The following is a 22,131-nucleotide window of genomic DNA, read 5'->3' as shown; positions in this document are numbered from 1 at the left end:
TGAAAGTTGCTAACTTCATTGTAGTGTATAAATTGGTATGTTTGTTTCAAAGCTAACTCGCTTAGAGCCTCAAGGTGTTGGGAAGTCTCAGTTTGCATGATTGGAACTTCAAAAGGAGGTCAATACAGTGGTACCTCAGGTTACATACACTTCAGGTTACAGACTCCGCTAACCCAGAAATATTACCTCGGGTTAAGAACCTTGCTTCAGGGTGAGAACAGAAATCGCCCAGCAGCAGCGCGGCGGCAGCAGGACCTATTAGCTAGAGTGGTGCATCAAGTTAAGAACAGTTTCAGGTTAAGAACAGACCTCCGGAACGAATTAAGTACGTAACCAGAGGTGCCACTGTATAGCTTTTGGCTGAGGCCTGTTATGATGATCTCCATATATTAAAACTGTCCCCCACACCTCATTAATCTGTATTCGCTTCTGGTTTCTAACCTAAAAGGAAATCTTGTATTAATTTCTGTCAGAAGATAACAGATTACTGTGCATAAAAGCTCTCTTGTTCAGAAATACCTGTCTTTTATAATAGTATAATACTGAATTGCTGGTATTATCACAACTTGCAAAATATTTTGAAATTATTAACAGTACACGAGAGGATAATCATGGTTAAAGGAGTATATTTACTTCTAATTGTGACCAAAAGTAGGACTTGTTCTTTGCAATGTAAATATGTGTTGGTAGAATGACATGTAAAGCAGGAAAAATTGTTTTGCAGGGTTGGCTAGTAGATCTCATCAACAAGTTTGGCACATTGAATGGGTTTCAGATCTTACACGATCGTTTTATGAGCGGATCAGCATTGAATGTTCAGATTATAGCAGCTCTCATCAAGTAAGTCCTTTTTCTATGTATCAACTGAATAACAGTATCCCTTGAGTTAGTTTCTCTCTCTCATCATTGGCTTTACCACAGGAGCACTGGTGTGTGTGTGTGTGTGTGTGTGTGTGTGTGTGTGCGCGTGTGTGTGTGTCAGGATTGAAGAAAATCTGATGCCCCAGCTTGTGCAAACAAGTGAGCATTAAGTCTGAATAATAGATTCAGAAGTCTTCTGGTTTCTTCAGTAGTGCATGAGGATGGATGTGCTGCAGTTTTTATTATTTTTGCGAAGTATATATACCCTCTAGTGTGAATAATTGTTAGCAGTTCTGAGCTTTTTTGAAAGGGAAGAAGAGGATGAAAACAGTATACTACTTTCTTTGCAAATGCTAACCTAGGCACATTCTGTTTAGCTTGATTGCAAAAGGAGCCAATTGGTTCAAAAATAGATATTTTGTCATTTAGGGTTTGCAGTCTAGGAGCAAAGATTTATAAAACTACCTTAATTACCATACAGATTAGCTTTGAACCTTGCACACTTTCAGAAGACCTTAATTTTTCTTCTTTGCTTTGATCTAGCAAGCTCAGCTTTTGGGCAAGTAACCTTAATTAGGAACCATAATGTATGGGAAATTACGGCAATGAGACTGATGAAAGCCAAGGTTTGTTGTGAGGTTTCAGAGTTTCCCCAGTAGCAGTTTGCTGTTGGAATAGAATGCTGGAACTTTGGTGAGCTATGTCTGTTCCTGGTGGAGGAGGACCACCAACACTCCATTTGAACTTTCTACACCCTGTATTGTTTCTTGTGTGGAAAATTTGGCACATCTGGATTGTAATGAGTTGGGGCAAGAGGATATTACATATACAGTAGAGAGTTGCGTCTGTGTATTTTGCAGAATTATATGTATAAGGACCTTAGGAACCTTACCCCCTGTGCTCTTGGAAGAGAGATACACACAAACTCAGCCAGAGCCATTTTGCTAGCAGTTCAGCTCTTTGTAGAGAACATATATCTTGAATAGTATGGAAGTGGTCAAGATCTGGGATGAAATTAATGATGTTGAGACACAGCAAGATCTTTTTTCAGTTATTGACGTCCACTGTTTACACTCACAAAGGCCCTTGAAGATGTCATTCTGGCAGGGGCTTCTGGGGCAGAATGGGAGTCCAAGTGGGGAGAGGGGCACTAATTTTCCCACAGTACCCTCTGTCAGTTTGACACTTTGTTACCATAAAACAGGCTTCCTCAAACCCGGCCCTCCAGATGTTTTGAGGCTACAGTTCCCATCATCCCTGACCACGGGTCTTGCTAGATAGGGATCATGGGAGTTGTAGACCAAAAACATCTGGAGGGCTGAGTTTGAGGCAGCCTGCCATAAAGCATTGCTTCAGTGGGTAGAGGGGACATGGTGGCCACCAGGAGGAGCTCCAGTGTTAGTGGTGGTTTGCGGGTATCCAATTCACATATTGCCCCTCAAAAATACCTGGAAACCACAACATTCATCATCTGCTAATGGGATGGCAAAATGTGGGGAGGGATAATATTTTGGCTGGTAATCATTAACTTGCTGGTTTGTAATTTTTTTTAGTAAATACTGGTTCTCCTTAATACTACTTTAAGCCTTTTATACTATTTTTTCTCTCTCCAGACCATTTGGACAGTGCTATGAGTTTCTAACACTGCATACAGTGAAGAAATACTTCCTTCCAATTATAGAAATGGTTCCACAGTTTTTAGAAAACTTAACTGATGATGAACTGAAAAAAGAAGCCAAGAATGAAGCCAAAAATGATGCTTTGTCAATGATAATCAAATCTCTAAAGAACTTAGCCTCAAGAGTTCCAGGGCAAGAGGAAACTGTAAAAAACCTAGAAATATTTAGATTAAAAATGATACTTAGGTAAGGCCTTTTATTTTATTTTATGACTACAGTGTTTTCTATGTTTGGTATCCGATTCTGCTTCTCTTATACATACATTTCTCCACAGGTTGTTGCAAATTTCATCGTTTAATGGAAAAATGAATGCACTAAATGAAGTTAACAAGGTGATATCTAGTGTGTCATATTACACTCATCGACATGGCAATCCCGAAGAGGAGGAATGGCTTACAGCAGAAAGAATGGCAGTAAGTTCTTTGAATTATATCATTGTATCCGTTCAAAGCATTTGTCTGCCTTTCTTTCCAGGAGATGTTTTCCTTAACTTTGATTTTGATTTTATTATTTTACCTTGTTTTGTTGTCTATGGACACAAAGTAGCTTATGAGATTAAAAACAATAAGACATTAAAATGTAAGTAACAAACAATCAAAATAAAAACATACACTATTTGATAAAACCAAACTCAAAACGACCCACTAAAAAGCTCAGTATATGGTAAAAATTCAAGAACCAAAGACTTTGTGCAACAAAACCATTTCCAGCAAGGTATATAAACCAAGGGTGGGGAACCTATGGCCCTTCAAATATAGTTGGACTTCAACTTTCCTCAGCCAGCATGGGAAATGGTCAAGAATTATGGGACCTGTTATCCAACAGCACCTGGAACACCACAAGTGTGAAAAAGTGAAGGATTCCACATCCTTGGGGCAACTACTGAAAAAGCCATGTCATAAATAGCTCAGTGGAGTTAAGGCTTTTCTCAGCATGCCCTGTGTACTTTCTACTCTATGCTCAAATTTAGTGGGGTTGATGGTGGAAGTTTTAATTTTAATACTGCAACATTATGAGTTTGGGGTAGGGAATTTGTGGCCCTCCAGATGTTCTTGGACTCCAACGTCCCATCAGCCCCCAGCCAGTATGACCAACGATCAGGAGTGGTTGAGAGTTGTAGTCCTACAACATCATGTTATAGTGGCTGGAAATGGTTAGGACAAGGTGCAGAAATGGAAGGGAGGCACTGGGAAAATGAGAAAATGAACAGATATTATGAGTTGTACTATCAGCACTTCTGGAAGTTGCTCTGTTTGCCTGTTGTTTAACTCAGATAGGTAACCAGGTGTACTCTAACTCCCATCAACTGCAGCCAGCATGGCCAATGGCCAGGGGTTGATGGGAATTGTAATTCAACATCTGGAGGGCCATAGATTAGCCACCCCTGGTGTAACAAGCATCTCCCTTTTGACACTTCTATGAAATGGCTTTTGATGTTTCTGCCAAATAGCTGGTTCTTGGCATTACTTTTGGTATCTGCTTACATGCCTATATAGTATATTGTGCCTGAATAGTGTAAAATGTGGAATTGCAAGTAGATAACATTGCTTATGAATAAGATAAACTCTGGTGGTCAGAGTTGGACCCCCTGTTCCATATTGTTACAAAAAGAAGTTTGACTTTCATTTTTTGGGCGTGTTTATAATGTGCTGCTTGCTGTCATCTGAAATTTTCTTTACCTTCTTAAATTTAGGAGTGGATTCAACAGAATAATATCTTATCGATTGTGTTAAGGGATAGTCTACATCAACCTCAGTATGTAGAAAAATTAGAGAAAATTCTTCGTTTTGTCATCAAAGAAAAGGCCCTCACCTTGCAAGACCTTGACAACATTTGGGCTGCACAGGTAGGGACTAAACAACTGTCACCTTGAGTGAGAGCAATTTATTTTGAACTACTTATCATGCATGAGTTGAAGTTGCTTATATTTTGTGATACAGATGTTAAAGTATAATTCGTCAGTCTGTCTGCAAATTCCATAGTTTATTATGTTATGCTCTTCTGTGGTGGACACAAACTTTTGGTTAGTTCACATATGCTGTGCTACCAAAAGAAGGAAGCTAAATGTGGCACAGGAAGCCTGATTAATTATTGGTGTGCTCTTTTTTCTTGGGTCATCAAATTTAAGAAGTTAATCATTGTAGGTTTTGCCTTTTGATCAACCCCTGTTTCCATTCCCTATGGCATAAACACATATAACTGAAACAATTGCATATTCTTTGATTTATCCTTTCTCTGTTTTGTGTATGGTAAGCTCCTTGGAGCAGGAATTTATCATCTTGTTGCTCTGTGAAGTGCCATGCACACTGAGAATGCCATATAAATATTATTATTATTAAGTTAAATGGGTCTAGTAGATTGAGCTGACATTCTAAAGTGTAAATTAAAAAACCCAATTTTTGTTAGCTTAAATGTTCAAAAGCAAATGTGTGTTAGAAATATGAAGGAGTATCAACTATAGGCTGTACCTTTCTTTGGGAAATGTAATGATTATCTGTAAACTGATCATCTAGCCTCTTTATATAGAGTATCGATTTTGTAAATAAAAAGCCAAAAGGGTTTTAAAGAATAGGAATTGAAAAAGTCAAGAGAGCAAGAGATAAGTGCAGTTTAAAGTCTGAGGTATTATATAAGCTATCTTTTCCAACCTGCCATAGAAAAATGAGAACAGGATGAGAACAGTGCTAGTTTTACAAGAATTGTTCTAAGGTCACTGTAAGTGCAGGTCAATTCCACTTTGTAGGATAACATGTGGGGAAATGGCTGTAATAGAAATTCAAGTCTCAGAAAAATAAAGACAATCCTGTCTTTTGTAGAGATAGCAGTAAATGGTGTTAACTCTTTCTTATCAAGGCAGGAAAACATGAAGCCATTGTGAAGAATGTACATGACCTCCTTGCAAAACTGGCCTGGGATTTCTCTCCTGAACAACTTGACCACCTATTTGATTGTTTCAAGGTAAGCATACATATTAATCTGCTGTTATTAATTGGGGCAAGGGACAGCCTCAGGGTCAACAGTGGGAGTTCCTGGTAATGAAGGAACTTTACTTTTCCTTCAGTGCTTTACTATCACTGGATAGGCTAAGCTCCTCCAGAGGCCTGAGTTTTTTGTACTTCACCGAATTGGGAGGAGCAAATGTTATGTTTCGTCATGTGGAAAAGCAGCCTCTCAGTGCTTAGTGTGCATGTTTTAGTGGGTGGAAGATGAATTTGCAAAGGATGAAGGGGGTCAAGAAACCGTATTTTCTGTCCAGTACTCTGGGATGTTTTGGCTTATAGTAAAATTGAGGGCTGGTGGGAGAATGCAACAAAGGAAGCCTTTGTTTGAGCAGCAGTTTCGCCATCAACCACCAGGTGGTGCCGAAGTCCTATAACAACAGCAGATTTATGTGCACACAGATATCCCCTTCACACTCATGACCAATGCTTCTTTTTCACCCTCTCATAATAATCCAGGGTCATCCAGTGAAGCTAATATTGGAAGATTCTAGATGGGCAAAATGAAGTATTATTTCACTTAAGGCATAAACAACAGAATTCACTCCTAGAAGGTGTAGAGATGACCACCAATTTGGATGATTTTAAAAGAGGAGTAGGCAAATTCATGGAGGATGAGGCCATCAATAGCTGCTAGCCATGGAGGCTGTGTATGGCATCCATTGTTGCAGGCAGTACGCTTTTGAATACCTGTTGCTGGTATTCACAAGTGCATATTGTGGTCATCTACTGTGTGTGAACTTCCCATAGTCTGTTTGGCCACTTAGAAGTTGATGCTGGTGTCGATGGGACTTTGTCCTGATTCAGTAGGGCAATTCTTAACAATCTTGGGTAACAAAGTAAATTTTGCTTGGCTTCTGCTCTTCTGCTGAAGCAGAGCCATGGATTTATTTTGAATGGGAGAAGAAGAGGCCTTTCTGTCTGACTTCCTATTATTTCCTATTACTGTGAAATGCAGTCACTGAACAATTAATATTATTACTGATTACAAATCCATTCAAGTGATCCATCTAAAATCCATCTAAAAATAGCTTAGTTCTTCCATTTTTTGGTAAGCTACTCAGTGCTGACATCCTAATTGGTGTTACTGGAAAGAACAGTAGAATTACTATCATATCTTAATTTGCATTATGACAATATAACTTAATTTTAACACTTTTAGTATTTCAATTCACATACCTTTGATTTTCAGGCCACATTAAAATATTCTGGTGGTGTCCCTTTATTTTCTAGGCAAGTTGGACAAATGCAAGCAAAAAGCAGCGTGAAAAGCTACTTGAGTTAATTCGCCGTCTTGCAGAAGATGATAAAGATGGTGTGATGGCGCACAAAGTACTGAACCTTCTATGGAATTTAGCACATAGTGATGATGTTCCAGTTGATATCATGGACCAGGCTCTCAGTGCCCACATTAAAATCTTAGATTATAGTTGTTCTCAGGTAAATATATTCTGTTTGGTAGTCATTGTCTTTGGGCTGGCTGACATTATGCTTGTGTGTTCCTACCTTTCTCTCTCCTTAACAGCAACTAGTTTGCTCTTAAATATGAAATGGTGACCTTGCTGTTGAATTCTTTCAGACTAGGATTGCATCCCTGGTTTAGAGGGGTTATGAAAATCATAGTTTGGCAGTTCAGATGTAACAAAAAATTGTTTTTGGTGATGGAATTTACTGAAATTAGAGCATGTGATGAAGGGAACTTGTGAACACATGGTTAATTCATGTATGTCTAATAATCCATAGTCCCATTGGTATTAACACTGGGGTTTGATACTATAGTGGCATTAAGACTGTTGTATTATTTTCACAAAAATAAAGGAAGAGGGTAGATATAAAAAAGCTCATTTCAGATGCTACTCCTAACCATAGCTTAGAGGATTATGAGCAAGCTATGGGGTAGCATATGTTCTCCCTCCCTTTAAGCTTCACTTTGTCTTCCTCCCTTTTGATTAGTGTTAACAAGAGCTTGCCATGGTGTCCATATTATTTATGTATTGAATTTGTACCCAGCCCTACTCTCAAAAGGATACCAGGGCAGCAGACACCAAAGGGATAAAAACAAATGATATTAGATGTTGCAGGGGAGGGTTGGTCATTGTCCTGTTGTGCTGTGTATGTGATGGAGACCCATATTGGGCTGAAGGTGCCCTCCTTTGCTTCTACCTGTGCTCTTTTGAGTTTGTTGGTTAACTTCTCTAGTAGGCTGTTTTCTAACCTAATGATTCAGTTTCAAGGTAATGATTCAGTTTCAAGTTAACAAGGTAATGATTCAGTTTCAAGTTAACAGGGAGCCAGAAATGGATAAACCACTTTAAAATTACTTAATTGTTGCAAGCTAAAATAAAAATATTTGTTTTTTAAGGATCGAGATACACAAAAAATACAATGGATAGATCGTTTTATAGAAGAGCTTCGCACAAATGATAAATGGGTCATTCCTGCATTGAAACAAATTAGGGAAATTTGTAGTTTGTTTGGTGAAGCACCACAAAACTTGAGGTGAGACTTTAATATAAACTTTTCATTTCTTTAATGTGTTGGGCTAGAAAAGGGTACACAGTTCACATAATCCCACTAGTATTGCTGAAATATAATGGGAAATATTAATACATAATGGATGCAATTCCATTTGAGATGGTTGCTGATAACCCAGATGGATGGGTTGGGTAACTTTTATAATCACATGACTGAGGCAGGAGAGCAAAGAACTCTGGGAGGCAAGCAAAGTCTCCTCAATTTTCTCTCTCCTGCCTGATGATAAGATTATTTCCCCCTGGTTCTCACTGGTCATTCCTTTCAGTTTAATTGGCTTATGGCATTCGTAAAGCTGAAGCCTATAGAAGCCAGAAAATTGGGAATAACTCACTCCATTGTCTGAAGATGGAACTTGTTTCACACTGAATGCTGAAGATGAGAACTCATGTCTTTGCTGTTACCTTGGGGTGAGGGCACTGTTGCCCAGTCACAATTATACTGAAACATTGGATTTTTTTCAGTGTTTTCTGTGGGAAGCTCTTGTCTTGGGGTAGGGGGAAATAAAGACTTAAAGTGCAATCAGAAGCTTGGCAGTCTGCATGAGTATGTCAATGCTATGGTTGAGAGAAGTTGAGATACAGAATTTTAATGCATTCAATGAAAATAAAAGAGACAGAACTGGGGAGAACTAATTGGTCTGCTCAAGTCCCCAAACCCCTCTCATATCTAAGGGGATTAGGAGCTTTGGGAGGGAGTGTGCATAGTTTTGCAATATGGCAGCCATTTGGAATGGATTGTTTGAAACTCTCAGTAACAGGACTTGTAACACTTTGGTGTGTGTTTAAACTGCAGTCAAACTCAGCGAAGCCCCCATGTGTTTTATCGCCATGACTTAATCAATCAACTTCAGCACAATCATGCTCTAGTAACTTTAGTTGCAGAAAATCTTTCAGCGTATATGGAAAGCATGAGACAGTATGCTAAAGGTGAGTTAAATTTAATTTTGTCTAGAACTACATTATGAGATATATTGCTATTTATTTCTTCCTTATATGCTGAAGAAAGTGGGAAAGTCACCTTCCACCTAGATTCTACTTTAGGTATTTTTCCAGACCCAACTATACATATTTAAGCAAATAATTCGTTGATAGAGGTGGGGAGGGGCAGAATAATTTTATTGGCAAGGCTGCCAGTTTTGCGTACATTTGTGTATTTTTACAATAGTTATAAAATGTGCTGTGATTGAAATTTATATCTCCCACATTTTGCTTAACTACTTCGGGAAAAGTTAATTTCAACATTTGCTTCAAATATTGTATCTAATATTGGGTAGTTTCTGATAATTTTCCAAAGTAATTTTGTTAAAGTAAATTGTTGTTAGAATGTAAACTTTACATATACCTTTCAAATAGAAAACTTGTCACTAATATTAAATACTCTTTTTAATAGATAAGACTGGATAAGAAACTTTAAAATGTATGCAATCCTAAGCACTTTCTTGGACATAATGGGATGGCCTTTAGAGAAAAATTGAAAAGGTTTTGCTGTTGGATTAAAAAAAACGTATTATAATATCTTGTATTAAATTTTCAGAGCATGGAGAATACGATCCACAAACTGTAAGACCTGGGAGTAGATACAGTCATGTGCAAGAAGTCCAAGAACGTCTGAACTTCCTACGGTTGGTTTTAGTGATATTTGCTTTACATTGGGTGTAAAAGTAGCAATCTATGCTGTTCAAAAAGCAAAAAAATGAATGCCCCTTTTTGCTATTGAGAACAGCTGATCTACAAAATGATATTTGTCTTGTGGCTGAATCTATTTCTAGACAAGGTCTCAGTAAGGCACATGGCTAGAAACAAGTTCCTCTTGCATGCTCTTTAGTTCTAGGTCTTACCAGCTAGAATGCACAATCCCTTTATTTGTCTCATTCCCATGTCACAGATGAAGACTCACTGGCTGCTTTCATTTATCCACATACCAGCTCTCTATTGCTCCTAGTGCAAGCACTGATTATCTTTATTCTAACTAGTTGAGTTACTGCTTAATTGCTCTGCTGCCCCCAGAAGAATAGGGGCAGAGAGTGTACTGGTACACTTTTTAGTCTGAGTATAGCTGATGCTGACATATCCCTTCTTTCATCAAAACATGTTTGAAGGAGCAGGTTTTCTGATGGTAGGACAGCAATGATATGTGATAACACTAGAAACCTTTCCGTATACAAGGGATTAGAAAGAGGCATGCAGTACCTCGGTCAAGGAAAAAGATGACTCATGTCAAGTTCTAATGTTCTTATGGTCTGAAAATAGAGAGAATAAATATTTCTAGCCAAGTGGCCATTCCACAGATAAGGTTCCTCACTTAAGTGTACTCTGACATCCCTATAATTACTGCTTACACACACACACACCACTTGGCTAAAAGAAAAAAGCCATGAATATTAGGTGAGATAAGCCCAGAATAATCTACTAAGATCAGAGCACACGTATTCTTAACTATGATGGTGGATGTTTTATTTAACACTCCTGAAGAAGATACAGTTTAATCAAAAGCATAACAAAGCATTTCCCCCCTAAATACTCGCAGTAGATAACACCATGAGAGGAATGGTAAACGTTCTGATTATGGCTGATACTACTCATGTTCCTTCTAGGTGTGAAATGTATCAGTTGGGATTAATGGGGGGAAGATACCTTTATTTATCCATGTGTGACCACTGGATATAAGAATTGTTCTTTAGACACAGTAGTTAGGCTCTGTGTGAAATTCACACAATTTTCTCTATGCAATTTGTACACAATTTTCTCTACTGCTCTATTCTGCTTTGGATAGTTATTGAAGCATTTTTCTGCTTATAGTACTGAGACAGATGCATCTACGGGAAATCAATAGCTGGAATTTTTTTGTAGGACTGAAGGGGATGTTCAATGAAATTGAAGCTGCCAGCTAGTCCAAAAAAGTACATAATACCTATTTATCTGGGCTGCTTGACATGATACCAAGGCAATCTGTTTGCTTAACTCAAATTTTCTTTTATAGCTGGGATTCTAACATCTTTTACCTGCTTACACATGTCAGTATGTGACTGACATTTGTGTACAGAGTAGTTGTGTGAAATGTCAAGTTTATAATATGCATATTATTTAATCCAGATAGATTGTTCTCTTTTCTGTGATTGAGGAATATTCTAGAATGTATGAATACATTGGAGAACAGTTGAAAACAGCATCAGCTACTGAGTTTCAAGTGTTAGTTCATAGAATTAGAGCGACATTTCTAATTTTAATGACTTCTTGTTTCTCTCTGTTTCATGCTAGATTTTTACTGAAGGATGGTCAACTATGGCTCTGTGCTCCTCAGGCAAAACAAATATGGAAGTGTTTAGCTGAAAATGCAGTCTACCTGTGTGATCGTGAAGCCTGTTTTAAATGGTATTCTAAACTCATGGGAGATGAACCGGATTTAGACCCTGACATAAATAAAGACTTCTTTGAAAACAATGTTCTTCAGTTGGACCCTTCACTCTTAACAGAAAATGGAATGAAATGTTTTGAACGTTTCTTCAAAGCTGTGAACTGTCGAGAAGGGAAGCTAGTTGCAAAGAGACGAGCCTATATGATGGATGACTTGGAGTTAATAGGATTAGATTACCTTTGGAGGGTAAGTGTAAAAGTACATCTAACTTATTCAAGTTGTAGTTTATAGTAATTTGACAAAAAAGTTGGTTTGTATGGTTAGGCCAATAAAATTAAAGTTCTGCAGCTGTTATTACATGTGAGTTCTACTGTGTACTTCAGCTACGCATTGCCTATTTTGATACGCTGTGATTTGTACAAAGTGCAAAATCAGCACGTGGCTTGGTGAAAAACTCATTTGATGTTGAATGTTTGAAGTTTGCCACAGATATTTATTCTTTCTAGTGCTGCTGCAGAAGTCTGCTATGTCCATGCAGCTACACAATGCTTCCTGAAGACATCATTATATATGTGGAGTATCAGGTTGCAACTGTGGCTTTGGCAGTTCGTTGCTGTCACACTGTAAAAGGAGTGCTCTCTCTGTAGGAATGGCAATCAGTGTCAGGAAAGCTGCCAATTATGTAGTTTGCTCTCATTTTCCCCCTCTGTTCAATTAGTCCAGTTGTCTCACTACCCAAACTGGCAGAAGTAGTCTTGGGTGTAAAAGGTAAAGGTAAAGGTACCCCTGCCCGTACGGGCCAGTCTTGACAGACTCTGGGGTTGTGCGCCCATCTCACTCAAGAGGCCGGGGGCCAGCGCTGTCCGGAGACACTTCCGGGTCACGTGGCCAGCGTGACAAAGCTGCATCTGGCGAGCCAGCGCAGCACACGGAAACGCCGTTTACCTTCCTGCCAGTAAGCGGTCCCTATTTATCTACTTGCACCCGGGGGTGCTTTCGAACTGCTAGGTTGGCAGGCGCTGGGACCGAGCAGCGGGAGCGCACCCCGCCATGGGGATTCGAACTGCCGACCTTTCGATCGGCAAGCCCTAGGCGCTGAGGCTTTTACCCACAGCGCCACCCACGTTGGGTGTGGGGTTGGGAAATTCCCAGACTTGGTGATTTCAAAATCCATGCTTACCTGGGACATTATGGCTGCCATGGCAACCAAGGGGCTGCCTCAGTACAGAATTGACCTGACAAATAACAGGACATAGCCTTGATTTTTTATTTACAAAAGGATGACTGGTAGATGGATTGGTGTTGGAGGGCGGGGCAGGGGGTATGTTTGCATTACCCAGCTATAGAGCAATCATTTTACTTTAGCCTGCAGGAGTGGAGTACTTAATCAGCAGGTTTGCCCCTGGAAAAATGACAATGCTGCAAGGCACTTGCAGGGTATGGTTGCTCATATTTGTGCAGAACTTGGTATCACTGTTAATATAGTTCCAGAGGAGGTGTCCAGAAAACGTTGATGATACCCAGCTCAATTTCTCTGTAACATCCAGCTCAATTTCTCTGTAAAATTGTAATTGGAAGAAGCCTTACAAGCCCTGGACTGGTGCCTGCGCTTTGTGGTGCCTTTATGGCTCTGAATCCTGGCAATACAGAGGTGCTGTGAATGAGCAATTTCCTAGCCTGGATAATTGGTCAATTGCCTGCTTTGGATGGGTTGTATCCTCCTGAAGGAGCAGGTTCTCAGTCACTAGAAGTCTAGGTGACCTCGGGAGCTAGGAGTGCAGTACACCAGCTTCAGTTGGAAAGATAGCTGCATCTGTTTCTGGATCATTGCAGCCCAACCACTGTCATCCATATGTTGGTAACCTCCAGATTGGATTACTGCAATGCATTCTATTTGGGGCTGCCCTTGAGACTGACCCAGTAACTGCAGCTATGCAGCAGTTGTACTGTGGTAGAATATCATTATGTGACACCACTGCTGAAAGAATTGCACAGGCTGCTAGTAAGCTACCAGACTAGGTTCCAGGTGCTGGTATTGGTGTACAAAGCCCATATAAAATATGGACCAGGGTATCTAAAAAATCACCTCATATCCTACATACCCATTCTGCAGGAGAGAGCATCCTGCCAGGGGGTCTGTTCCACACAATGTAAAAATTGGGCCACCTACACTTTGGAAACCTTCACATTGCATATCAGACAGGCACATTCTCCATTATCATTTCAGCAGCTTCCAAATACATTCCTTTTTTTCTACAAACCTTCTAAAATCTTGGTCCCAGTTGGTATTTATTTTGTATTTGAATTGATTTTATGTAGGTGCTACTGTTTTAAGTTTGTTATTTATAGTTGTCATTTAAATTTGTTTGTATTTATACAGTTGTTTTGTTTTTATATATGTTCTATTGTAAATCACAATTGCTGGTCAAGTAAACCTCTAAATGTTCAGAGCTGGCACTGCTCAATCTTTTAATGGGAGGCAACACTAATTTACAGTTAAAACCCCCGATAAGTTATTTTTTACTATTGGCCAGGCTTGTAATGAGATACTGGAAGAACTCGGAAGGTATTTCTTTGACAGACTGGTACAATAGTGTATGGTAAATAGCATCTGGGGGGAAATAGACTAATAAAATAAAATTGGCACAAGGTTTGAACCATAAAATTATTTTGTAACTGATTGGTACAGCTTTGTTATATATGTGGCTAAAACTGAAAACATCAGACTCCCTTCACATTATAAAACTTTTTGATTAGCATAAATTGTATATTGCTTTCTATATAAATGGTTGTCTGGGATAGGGCTTATTACGTTCTTTTGATGTTATTTCTGATGTATTGCTTTAACTTCATCTCATGGGCTAGGGTGGGAAAATTTATTTTATGTGTGTACGATGTTGTCATATGTTAGACGAATCTAATGACTTTTTAAAAAATTGTAAATCACTTTGGGATGCCTCATGGAAAATAGTTCATAAATGAAATAATAATACTGTGTGTTGTATCAAAGCCAAGAATGGGTCATAAGACCATTTGCAGTAGATTTTATATACATATTTTTGTCAAGATTGCACTTAGAGATTTTATTCTCATAGGCCATAATGCTTAAGTTAAAGTGGTATATGCTTTATATTTCTGCCTTAGGTTGTAATTCAAGGAAGTGATGACATTGCCAGTCGAGCAATAGATCTACTAAAGGAAATCTATACCAATCTTGGTCCGAGATTGCAAGTAAATCAGGTAAAATTATGGAAAAAACTGTTGTTGTTTTTTAAAAATAGGTAGCATTTACCATTTTCATCCTTCCTTAGTATGCTTTGCTTGAGGACTATTTTACAAAAGTAAAATTTTAGAACATACATTTCTTCTTTAGCTGGCTCTTCATTCAAATAGGAATTCATACTAACAAATGGCTTTTAAGTTGTTAATTGCCATGTTTTTTCATCATTCCCAAAATTCTGTTGACACACTGAAGCCTGTTAAAAATATTAGTGTTGCTGGAATCTTCTGCTCAGGAGTGTCATCCATGCAAATTACAGATGCAGGATTAGTTTGTCTCTCTTGTGACCTTTTATGTTGTTTTGTTGAGATATAGCTATCTCTTGGCCTTTCCATAGGTAGTAATCCATGAAGACTTCATTCAGTCCTGCTTTGATCGTTTGAAAGCATCCTATGATACTTTGTGTGTTTTGGATGGAGATAAAGACAGTATTAATTGTGCAAGGCAAGAAGCGATAAGAATGGTGCGAGTGTTGACCGTTTTAAGGGAATATATAAATGAATGTGACAGTGATTACCACGAAGAGCGAACAATTCTACCAATGTCAAGGTTTGTGGAAATTTCAAAACTGGTGAATTAGGATGCAATATTAAGTAATTTTCCAAGTAATTGTGGTGTTAGGATTCTGCTATGCATCTCATATTGTGCAAAAACTTTTAATAACATAGTCTGTGTAATCTATTAGTAGAATATATTAGTACACAGTATATTTGCAGAATCATAAATCTTGTATTTCTGATTTCTTTGCCACATACATAAAGGCAAAAGATAATCCATTCATTTTTTGTATGCAGGCCATTATACAGATTATATGCTGTAGATAACCTTTTCAGATTTATTCCCCTTTAGTCTAGCAAACAAGTAGAAGAATTGTTAAAAAGTAAGCAAAATTTTTTGAATTCCAGTTTTATTGGAGTGTTGTAATCCTTTGAAAATAAAATAAAACTTAACAAGTAAAGTCAACTATGTCAGCAAAATACCATGATTGGAACAATTATTAGGTATTGTTCTAATGTGACATTTTGGCTGGCCTATTAAAGGAATTGCCCCAATATAAATTTAGTCCTATAATTCTCCCTGGCAGTAGTAAACGCTTTTAAAGATTTTTGATTGTTTTAATTGGTATTATCTTTATCTTTTTTTCTCAGAGCTTTTCGTGGTAAACACATCTCTCTGGTAGTTCGTTTTCCAAATCAAGGCCGGCAAGTGGAAGACTTGGATGTTTGGTCCCATACAAATGACACGATTGGTTCAGTTAGACGTTGCATTCTCAATCGTATTAAAGCCAACAGTGCACATACAAAAGTAGAATTATTTATTGGAGGCGAGCTAGTAGATCCGGCAGATGATAGAAAATTAATTGGACAATTAAATCTCAAAGATAAAACAGTAAGTACTGTAAATATCATATATTGATCAGCTTACTTATTTTTGAAAGTTCTCTGTTGAAAGGTAAATGAATGCATAAATATAATTTGAAATAATGGCATGCTTTGTGAGTAGCTATGGTATTAACAGTTTAATATATTTAGTCAAGTTTGCTATTAGAAAGATAACCGTTTTAACAATTTTGTACAATCTCTCCATTTTATCACTTTCTATTACTCCCCACCCCCCAGCTAATTACAGCCAAGCTTACACAGATAAGTTCCAATATGCCTTCAAGCCCTGATAGCTCATCTGATTCCTCGACTGGTTCTCCAGGCAACCATGGCAATCACTATAGTGATGGTCCAAACCCAGAAGTTGAAAGTTGCTTGCCTGGAGTTGTAAGTAAAGAACAGACACACACTCAAAATTATAGACTGAAATTTATTATCTGATATTAGGAGCTGGTATCTCATGACAGGTTTTTACTTTTATTTTAGATCATGTCACTGCATCCTAGATATATCTCGTTTCTTTGGCAAGTTGCAGACCTAGGCTGTAGCCTAAATATGCCACCTCTTAGAGATGGTGCACGGATCCTTATGAAATTGATGCCACCAGGTAAAATTTATTTTCAGTGTATTTTCTATTTATAGAAAGTGAAATGTAGAGCATCTTAGAAGCTACCTGTACAAAACAATCAAACTGCATGTTTAACTATCCAAGTTCAAAATCAGTGTGGGGATTCATCTGTGTGAGTGTTTAAAAGCAGTAGTCAGAGCAATAGTGCACACACTGTTGCCATTTCCACTCCAGAAAGTTCAAAGCGAGTATCAAGCTGCTTTTCCTCAAACTGGTTTTGGGGTTCTTTGAAAGAGGTGGTCATGGAAAATTTATAGTGCATGCCATCTCTCCAGTTTGCAGCATTTGTCTTGGGACTGAAGCAAAATGTGATTTTCAAAGAAAAAAAGACAAAAATTCTCCATGTTCTTCAGTGCTATCTATTCCTTTGCAGTTTCAATGTATTACACTTTCCAAAAGTGCTTCAGAAATCTATATTGTATTCTCTGTGGGAAGAAACATCTTTAAATTGTGCTTTTATTCCAGATAACACTACTGTAGAAAAACTAAGAGCTATTTGTTTAGACCATGCAAAACTTGGAGACAGCAGCCTTAGTCCATCCCTTGATTCTCTTTTCTTCGGCCCTTCTGCATCACAAGTGCTATATCTTACAGAGGTTTGTAATATCTCATTTTTAATATTTTGATACTTGAAATTTTCCTTATAGTATTATTTTTACACTGAATTCAGGCATCACACCCAAATTGCAGAGTACAGTGCTAACTCTAGTTGCAGACACGATCTGTTCAGGGGTGCCATTTGCACCCCGAAAAGTCTGCAACTAGAGCAGCACTTCTGCGCAGAGTGCAATAGAGCATTTCTGCGTATGCACATGCGGTGAAACCTGGATGTATATACTTCCGGGTTTGCCACGTTCTCAAGCCGAAAAGACACAACATGAACCTAATGCAACACGAGGTATGACTGTACTGCAAGGCCTTCCCATAGGACTGGATTGTGGGGAAGGTTGCTCATGGAGAAAAGAGCTTCATCACAAAATATAAAGGAAACAAATATGCAAAAACCATCCTCTCATCTTGCATTTCAGTATACTTAGTTTAAAAGTTTGCCGAATTATTTTTCCTGTTTTCTTTCTCCCACTTCTTTCCCCCTTGCAGGTAGTTTATGCCTTGTTAATGCCTGCCAATTTACCTCTGGGAGAAGATGCCACTGACTTCCAGTACAACTTCTTAAAAAGTGGTGGCTTACCTCTTGTGCTGAGTATGCTGACCAGAAATAACTTCCTGCCAAATGCAGATATGGAAACAAGAAGGGGTGCCTACCTAAATGCTCTAAAAATAGCAAAACTATTGCTAACTGCAATTGGCTATGGCCATGTGAGAGCTGTGGCGGAAGCTTGTCAGCCAGTTGTAGAGGGCACAAGCCCAATGTCACAGGTAATGTTAACTTTGTTCTTAAAGCAAAATTGTAAATGCTTTATTGTGATCTGATAACCAGTAAATATTTAAAGTCTGATATTGACTAGTATTGCTTAATTTGTAAATGGCTGTAGAAATACATTTTTTCTCAACCATGTTAAATTTTTACAGTTGAAGATAGTATATTCTTTCTTTAAAATATTGAAAATAAATTGTTCCAGATCAACCAAGCAACTCATGATCAAGCAGTGGTGTTGCAAACTGCTCTACAGAACATTCCCAACCCAACCTCAGAGTGCATGCTAAGAAATGTAGCAATACGCCTTGCACAGCAAATATCTGATGAGGTTAGTATAATTTTCACTATTCCCTCAGTTCCTGATTTAGGCTTAAGGCAGTGACTTGGGGAGTGGGAGAGGAGAATCTGTACTTTCCTCAGCAGTTGCTTATATATCCTTAATGGAAGCCTATCTCTGGTGTGCAACCTGACAAAGTAGAAGGAACTTCCTTGGTGGCATATGGTCACACCTTAACGCTTCCTGGTTCTGTAGTTGCTGATTTGTATCCCTGTGCCAGGATACTGTCCCTTTCGAGAGGAGCACATGCTTTGCATTCAGAAATTCACAGCTCAGTGCCGTTTTAAAAATACATGGTAGTAGGTGATGAGAGAGACTTTGGCTAGAGACCCTGGAGAACCACTTCCCAAGTTGACAGTACAGGGCCAGATGGACTTGGTATGAGCTTCAGTGCAAGAATACAGACGCATGGATTCAGATTTGTGGGAAATGTATTAAGTGTTTGCTTTTTTTACTCTTGCTCTCTATGCTTCTTTCTCCCTGTCTGAAGTAAAAACATTTGGAACAGTTATATTTGATGCTATCTTTCTATTTTTAGGCTTCAAAATATATCCCTGATATTTGTGTTATTAGAGCAGTGCAGAAAATAGTTTGGGCTTCAGGATGTGGATCAGTACAGCTGGTATTCAGTTCAAATGAGGATATTAGTAAAATTTATGAGAAGGTAAGAAATCCTAAGCAACCTTTTCTCTCAAACTGATCTTTGATAAGGGCTATCCTAGGAAATTTAGACTTCAAGTGGCCTGTTTAGAAATTGTAAGCATTTTTATATGATTTTAAATAATTTTCATCTAATAGATTTCTGAGTTAAATTGTTGGTAGTTACTTTGCTGGCACTTTTGTTGAGAGAATGCCTTTATAGCTTTTAAGAAAGCACTTCAGTGTTACCTCATTGAAGCATAACTTCGTAGCAGTCTCAGTGCCTTTTTACAGTCCCATGTGGATGGAGAATTCTTGGGTTGGGGCAACTGGCTAAAACGATTTAAACAGTTTGGTTCCCCTGTTTTGTTTTTTTCGGGTTGGTGTTGGTAAAACGTTTAGTTGGGGTTGGCGGTTATTTTAATTTGGGTCTTCTTCTTCTTTTTCATTTCTATTGATCTGTTGGTTTGTTTGTTGCTTTTATAGGATTTTTTTTTGTTTTTTGTTTTTTGATGTTTTGTTACATTTTTATATATGTTGTAAGCTGCCCAGAGTGGCTGGGGAAACCCAGCCAGATGGGCGGGATATAAATGTAAAAAATATTTTTTATTTATTACTTTATTCCCCCTGCCTTTTCACTAATGCCTTTCCCCTTTCACATAATTTCAGCATTGTGTCAGAATTCATGTTTGTATGTATGGCTGTAAATAAGATATCAGACCACATTATTATAATTAATCCCTGTTTCAGTTGTAGGCCTTACTCAGGCTGTAGGTTGTAGTAAGTAGATGTTTGTTCTCAGTATTGGTTTGTATCTGAAGGGAACAGTTAAGAAAATCATTAGTTACTCTTCCATACCTGTTTAATGTCACTTATTTCTGATTAATTTTACAGACAAATGCAGGCAATGAACCAGATGCAGAAGATGAACAAGTTTGCTGTGAAGCACTCGAAGTGATGACCCTTTGTTTTGCCTTGATTCCAACAGCGCTGGATGCACTTAGCAAAGAAAAAGCTTGGCAGACATTTATCATTGACTTGTTGTTGCACTGTCACAGCAAGTAAGTGGTTTTTTTCATCTCACAGTTGCTGACTCTAGGTGGCAGCAGGCGACTGTAGATGCCCAATTCAAAGTACACTTGCTGGGCTGTGATTTCATTTGTATATCTCTAGATCATAATGGCTATCACTATAACTGTGGTATGGTGAAGAGGCAAAAGCCCTTCTGTACAAGCAAATGTGATTGCACAGAGCTTTCACTGATAGGACTGGTTAGGTCAATCCCACCTAATGGATCCAGATTTTCAGCTAGAAGCCAAAGGAGAGCAGCAACAATTATGATGTCATAAACTCCCAACATTTCAGATGAAGTGTGCCCACAACTGGCTATGTCTTATCTCTTAAAGAACGATTCTCAAATATCTATATTTATCATTCCCCAAAATGTTACAGATGTGATGGACATCCTTGATTCTAAACTATCAGAACCAATTTGTGGGCTATCACAGATTCCACATTTAACATTCATCAGAAAGGACAGGTGATCTCCTGCCCTTTATGGATCTGGTGTTCAGGCTCTTGTTTTTGTTTTCTGTCAACTAAATAACTTATAAGTGCCATTGCATTTGGTCCTTTTTGGTTCAAGTGCCTTCACAAAACACAGCTTCCCTTGTCACCCTTCTACACCTGCAAGTCTGCATGCCCACTGCTACTTGGAAGACCCGCATCTCCAGTGGTCTCTTTGGAATCTGACAGCACCTTCATAATGCACATTTCAAATTAAATTCCTCTTCCCTGAATCCTCGGAACTGGGAAAGCAGTGACACTGCTGATGAACATGCAGGGAAACTGTCCAGCAAATCTCAAATAAGATTTGTCTTGTTTACAAAGTATCTGTATTAATTTAATTTTTTTTCTGGTTAATTTTTTTTCAGAACTGTTCGTCAGATGGCACAGGAACAGTTCTTCCTAATGGCTACCAGATGTTGTATGGGACAGAGACCTCTGCTTTTCTTTATAACTCTGTTGTTCACTGTTTTAGGGGTAAGGCATTTAAAACTCCACATTGTTACTTACACTGATGTCTATAAGAATTTCCTGCAATAGATTTTTATAGATACTTTCCAATAGCTCAGTGCAGTTAACAGATAATACTTGAAATACAGAAATTAAGATAGTATTATGTATTTCATTTGCTTTTTCTTCTGAGCCCCACATTCAGTGTTATGAGCCTTGAGCATTTTATCACTGATACCAGTGTCATGATTAATTCTACAATCAACTGGAGCTGTTCCTAGCTTTGAAACCAGGTCCACAAATCGGTATACACATGAAAACATTCAAGGTGGTTTGAATTGGAGCCCTTTGAGTTGCAGCCAATTGATGTAGAAAGAAGGTTGCTTTTGCAGTAGGTCATTTTTCCCCTCTTGGGGGTTGGTGGACCTTCATGAAAGGTCTGGAGTGCGTTGGTGGGGCACAGTGAGAGGCGGAATTGCTGAAACTTGGGTTGAGGCAGCTGACATTAATCCTGCTTTTGGATGCAACCCATTGGTTTTGTTAATTTCTTTAAATCTCCAATTACATTTATAATCTCCTACATTTTTGGACTGTTTGACAGGTGGCTAACCTGTGATACTACAGGTATTGTTGGACTGCAACTCCCATCAGCTCCCACATGGTCATTAGTTAGGGAGAGCATAGGTAAACTATGATGGCCACCAACTTGGATGGTTTTAAAAGGGAATTTGACAGATTCATGCTATCAGAGCAGTATGCACTCAGGTCATGTTTGGGGACTTTGCATAAGCCATCTGGTTGCATAGGCCAACTGTGAGAACAGGATTCTGAACTACATCGGGGGTGGGGAAGATTAACCCACAGGTTAATCTTGGTCTTCCAGGCGGTCCATTTGGCCCACTAGATTTCCCCCCGCAAATCATGGCCACCCAATCATTAGCCATCATCACTAGCAATGTCAGCAGATAGGTGAAAGCGCAGGATTCAATATTGCATTGGTTGTGCGATCCTGGTCCCAGTAGACAAGAGGATCACACCGCCTA

The 22,131-nt window shown here is 38.5% G+C and overlaps 1 protein-coding gene across 1 annotated transcript in view; it reads left to right on the top strand.

Moving 5' to 3' along the window:
* The window catches only part of USP9X (ubiquitin specific peptidase 9 X-linked), a 67,566-nt gene that overhangs the window by 26,109 nt on the left and 19,326 nt on the right, over positions 1 to 22,131 (top strand). Inside the window, exons 7-27 of the mRNA XM_053386905.1 lie at positions 725 to 840; positions 2,475 to 2,726; positions 2,815 to 2,953; positions 4,234 to 4,386; positions 5,394 to 5,498; positions 6,773 to 6,979; positions 7,902 to 8,038; positions 8,867 to 9,000; positions 9,608 to 9,695; positions 11,332 to 11,674; positions 14,573 to 14,668; positions 15,046 to 15,257; positions 15,857 to 16,097; positions 16,328 to 16,477; positions 16,577 to 16,697; positions 17,184 to 17,314; positions 17,817 to 18,095; positions 18,299 to 18,424; positions 18,972 to 19,097; positions 19,967 to 20,133; positions 21,007 to 21,115. Coding sequence (XP_053242880.1) covers positions 725 to 840; positions 2,475 to 2,726; positions 2,815 to 2,953; positions 4,234 to 4,386; positions 5,394 to 5,498; positions 6,773 to 6,979; positions 7,902 to 8,038; positions 8,867 to 9,000; positions 9,608 to 9,695; positions 11,332 to 11,674; positions 14,573 to 14,668; positions 15,046 to 15,257; positions 15,857 to 16,097; positions 16,328 to 16,477; positions 16,577 to 16,697; positions 17,184 to 17,314; positions 17,817 to 18,095; positions 18,299 to 18,424; positions 18,972 to 19,097; positions 19,967 to 20,133; positions 21,007 to 21,115 — 3,432 coding nt within the window. The remainder of the gene's footprint in view (positions 1 to 724; positions 841 to 2,474; positions 2,727 to 2,814; positions 2,954 to 4,233; positions 4,387 to 5,393; positions 5,499 to 6,772; positions 6,980 to 7,901; positions 8,039 to 8,866; positions 9,001 to 9,607; positions 9,696 to 11,331; positions 11,675 to 14,572; positions 14,669 to 15,045; positions 15,258 to 15,856; positions 16,098 to 16,327; positions 16,478 to 16,576; positions 16,698 to 17,183; positions 17,315 to 17,816; positions 18,096 to 18,298; positions 18,425 to 18,971; positions 19,098 to 19,966; positions 20,134 to 21,006; positions 21,116 to 22,131) is intronic.

The sequence above is a fragment of the Podarcis raffonei genome, chromosome 4, assembly GCF_027172205.1.
Source record: "Podarcis raffonei isolate rPodRaf1 chromosome 4, rPodRaf1.pri, whole genome shotgun sequence".
Taxonomy (NCBI): Eukaryota; Metazoa; Chordata; class Lepidosauria; order Squamata; family Lacertidae; genus Podarcis; species Podarcis raffonei.
The sequence above is the reverse complement of the archived record's forward strand: the minus strand, read 5'-3'. Positions and strand labels throughout refer to the sequence as shown.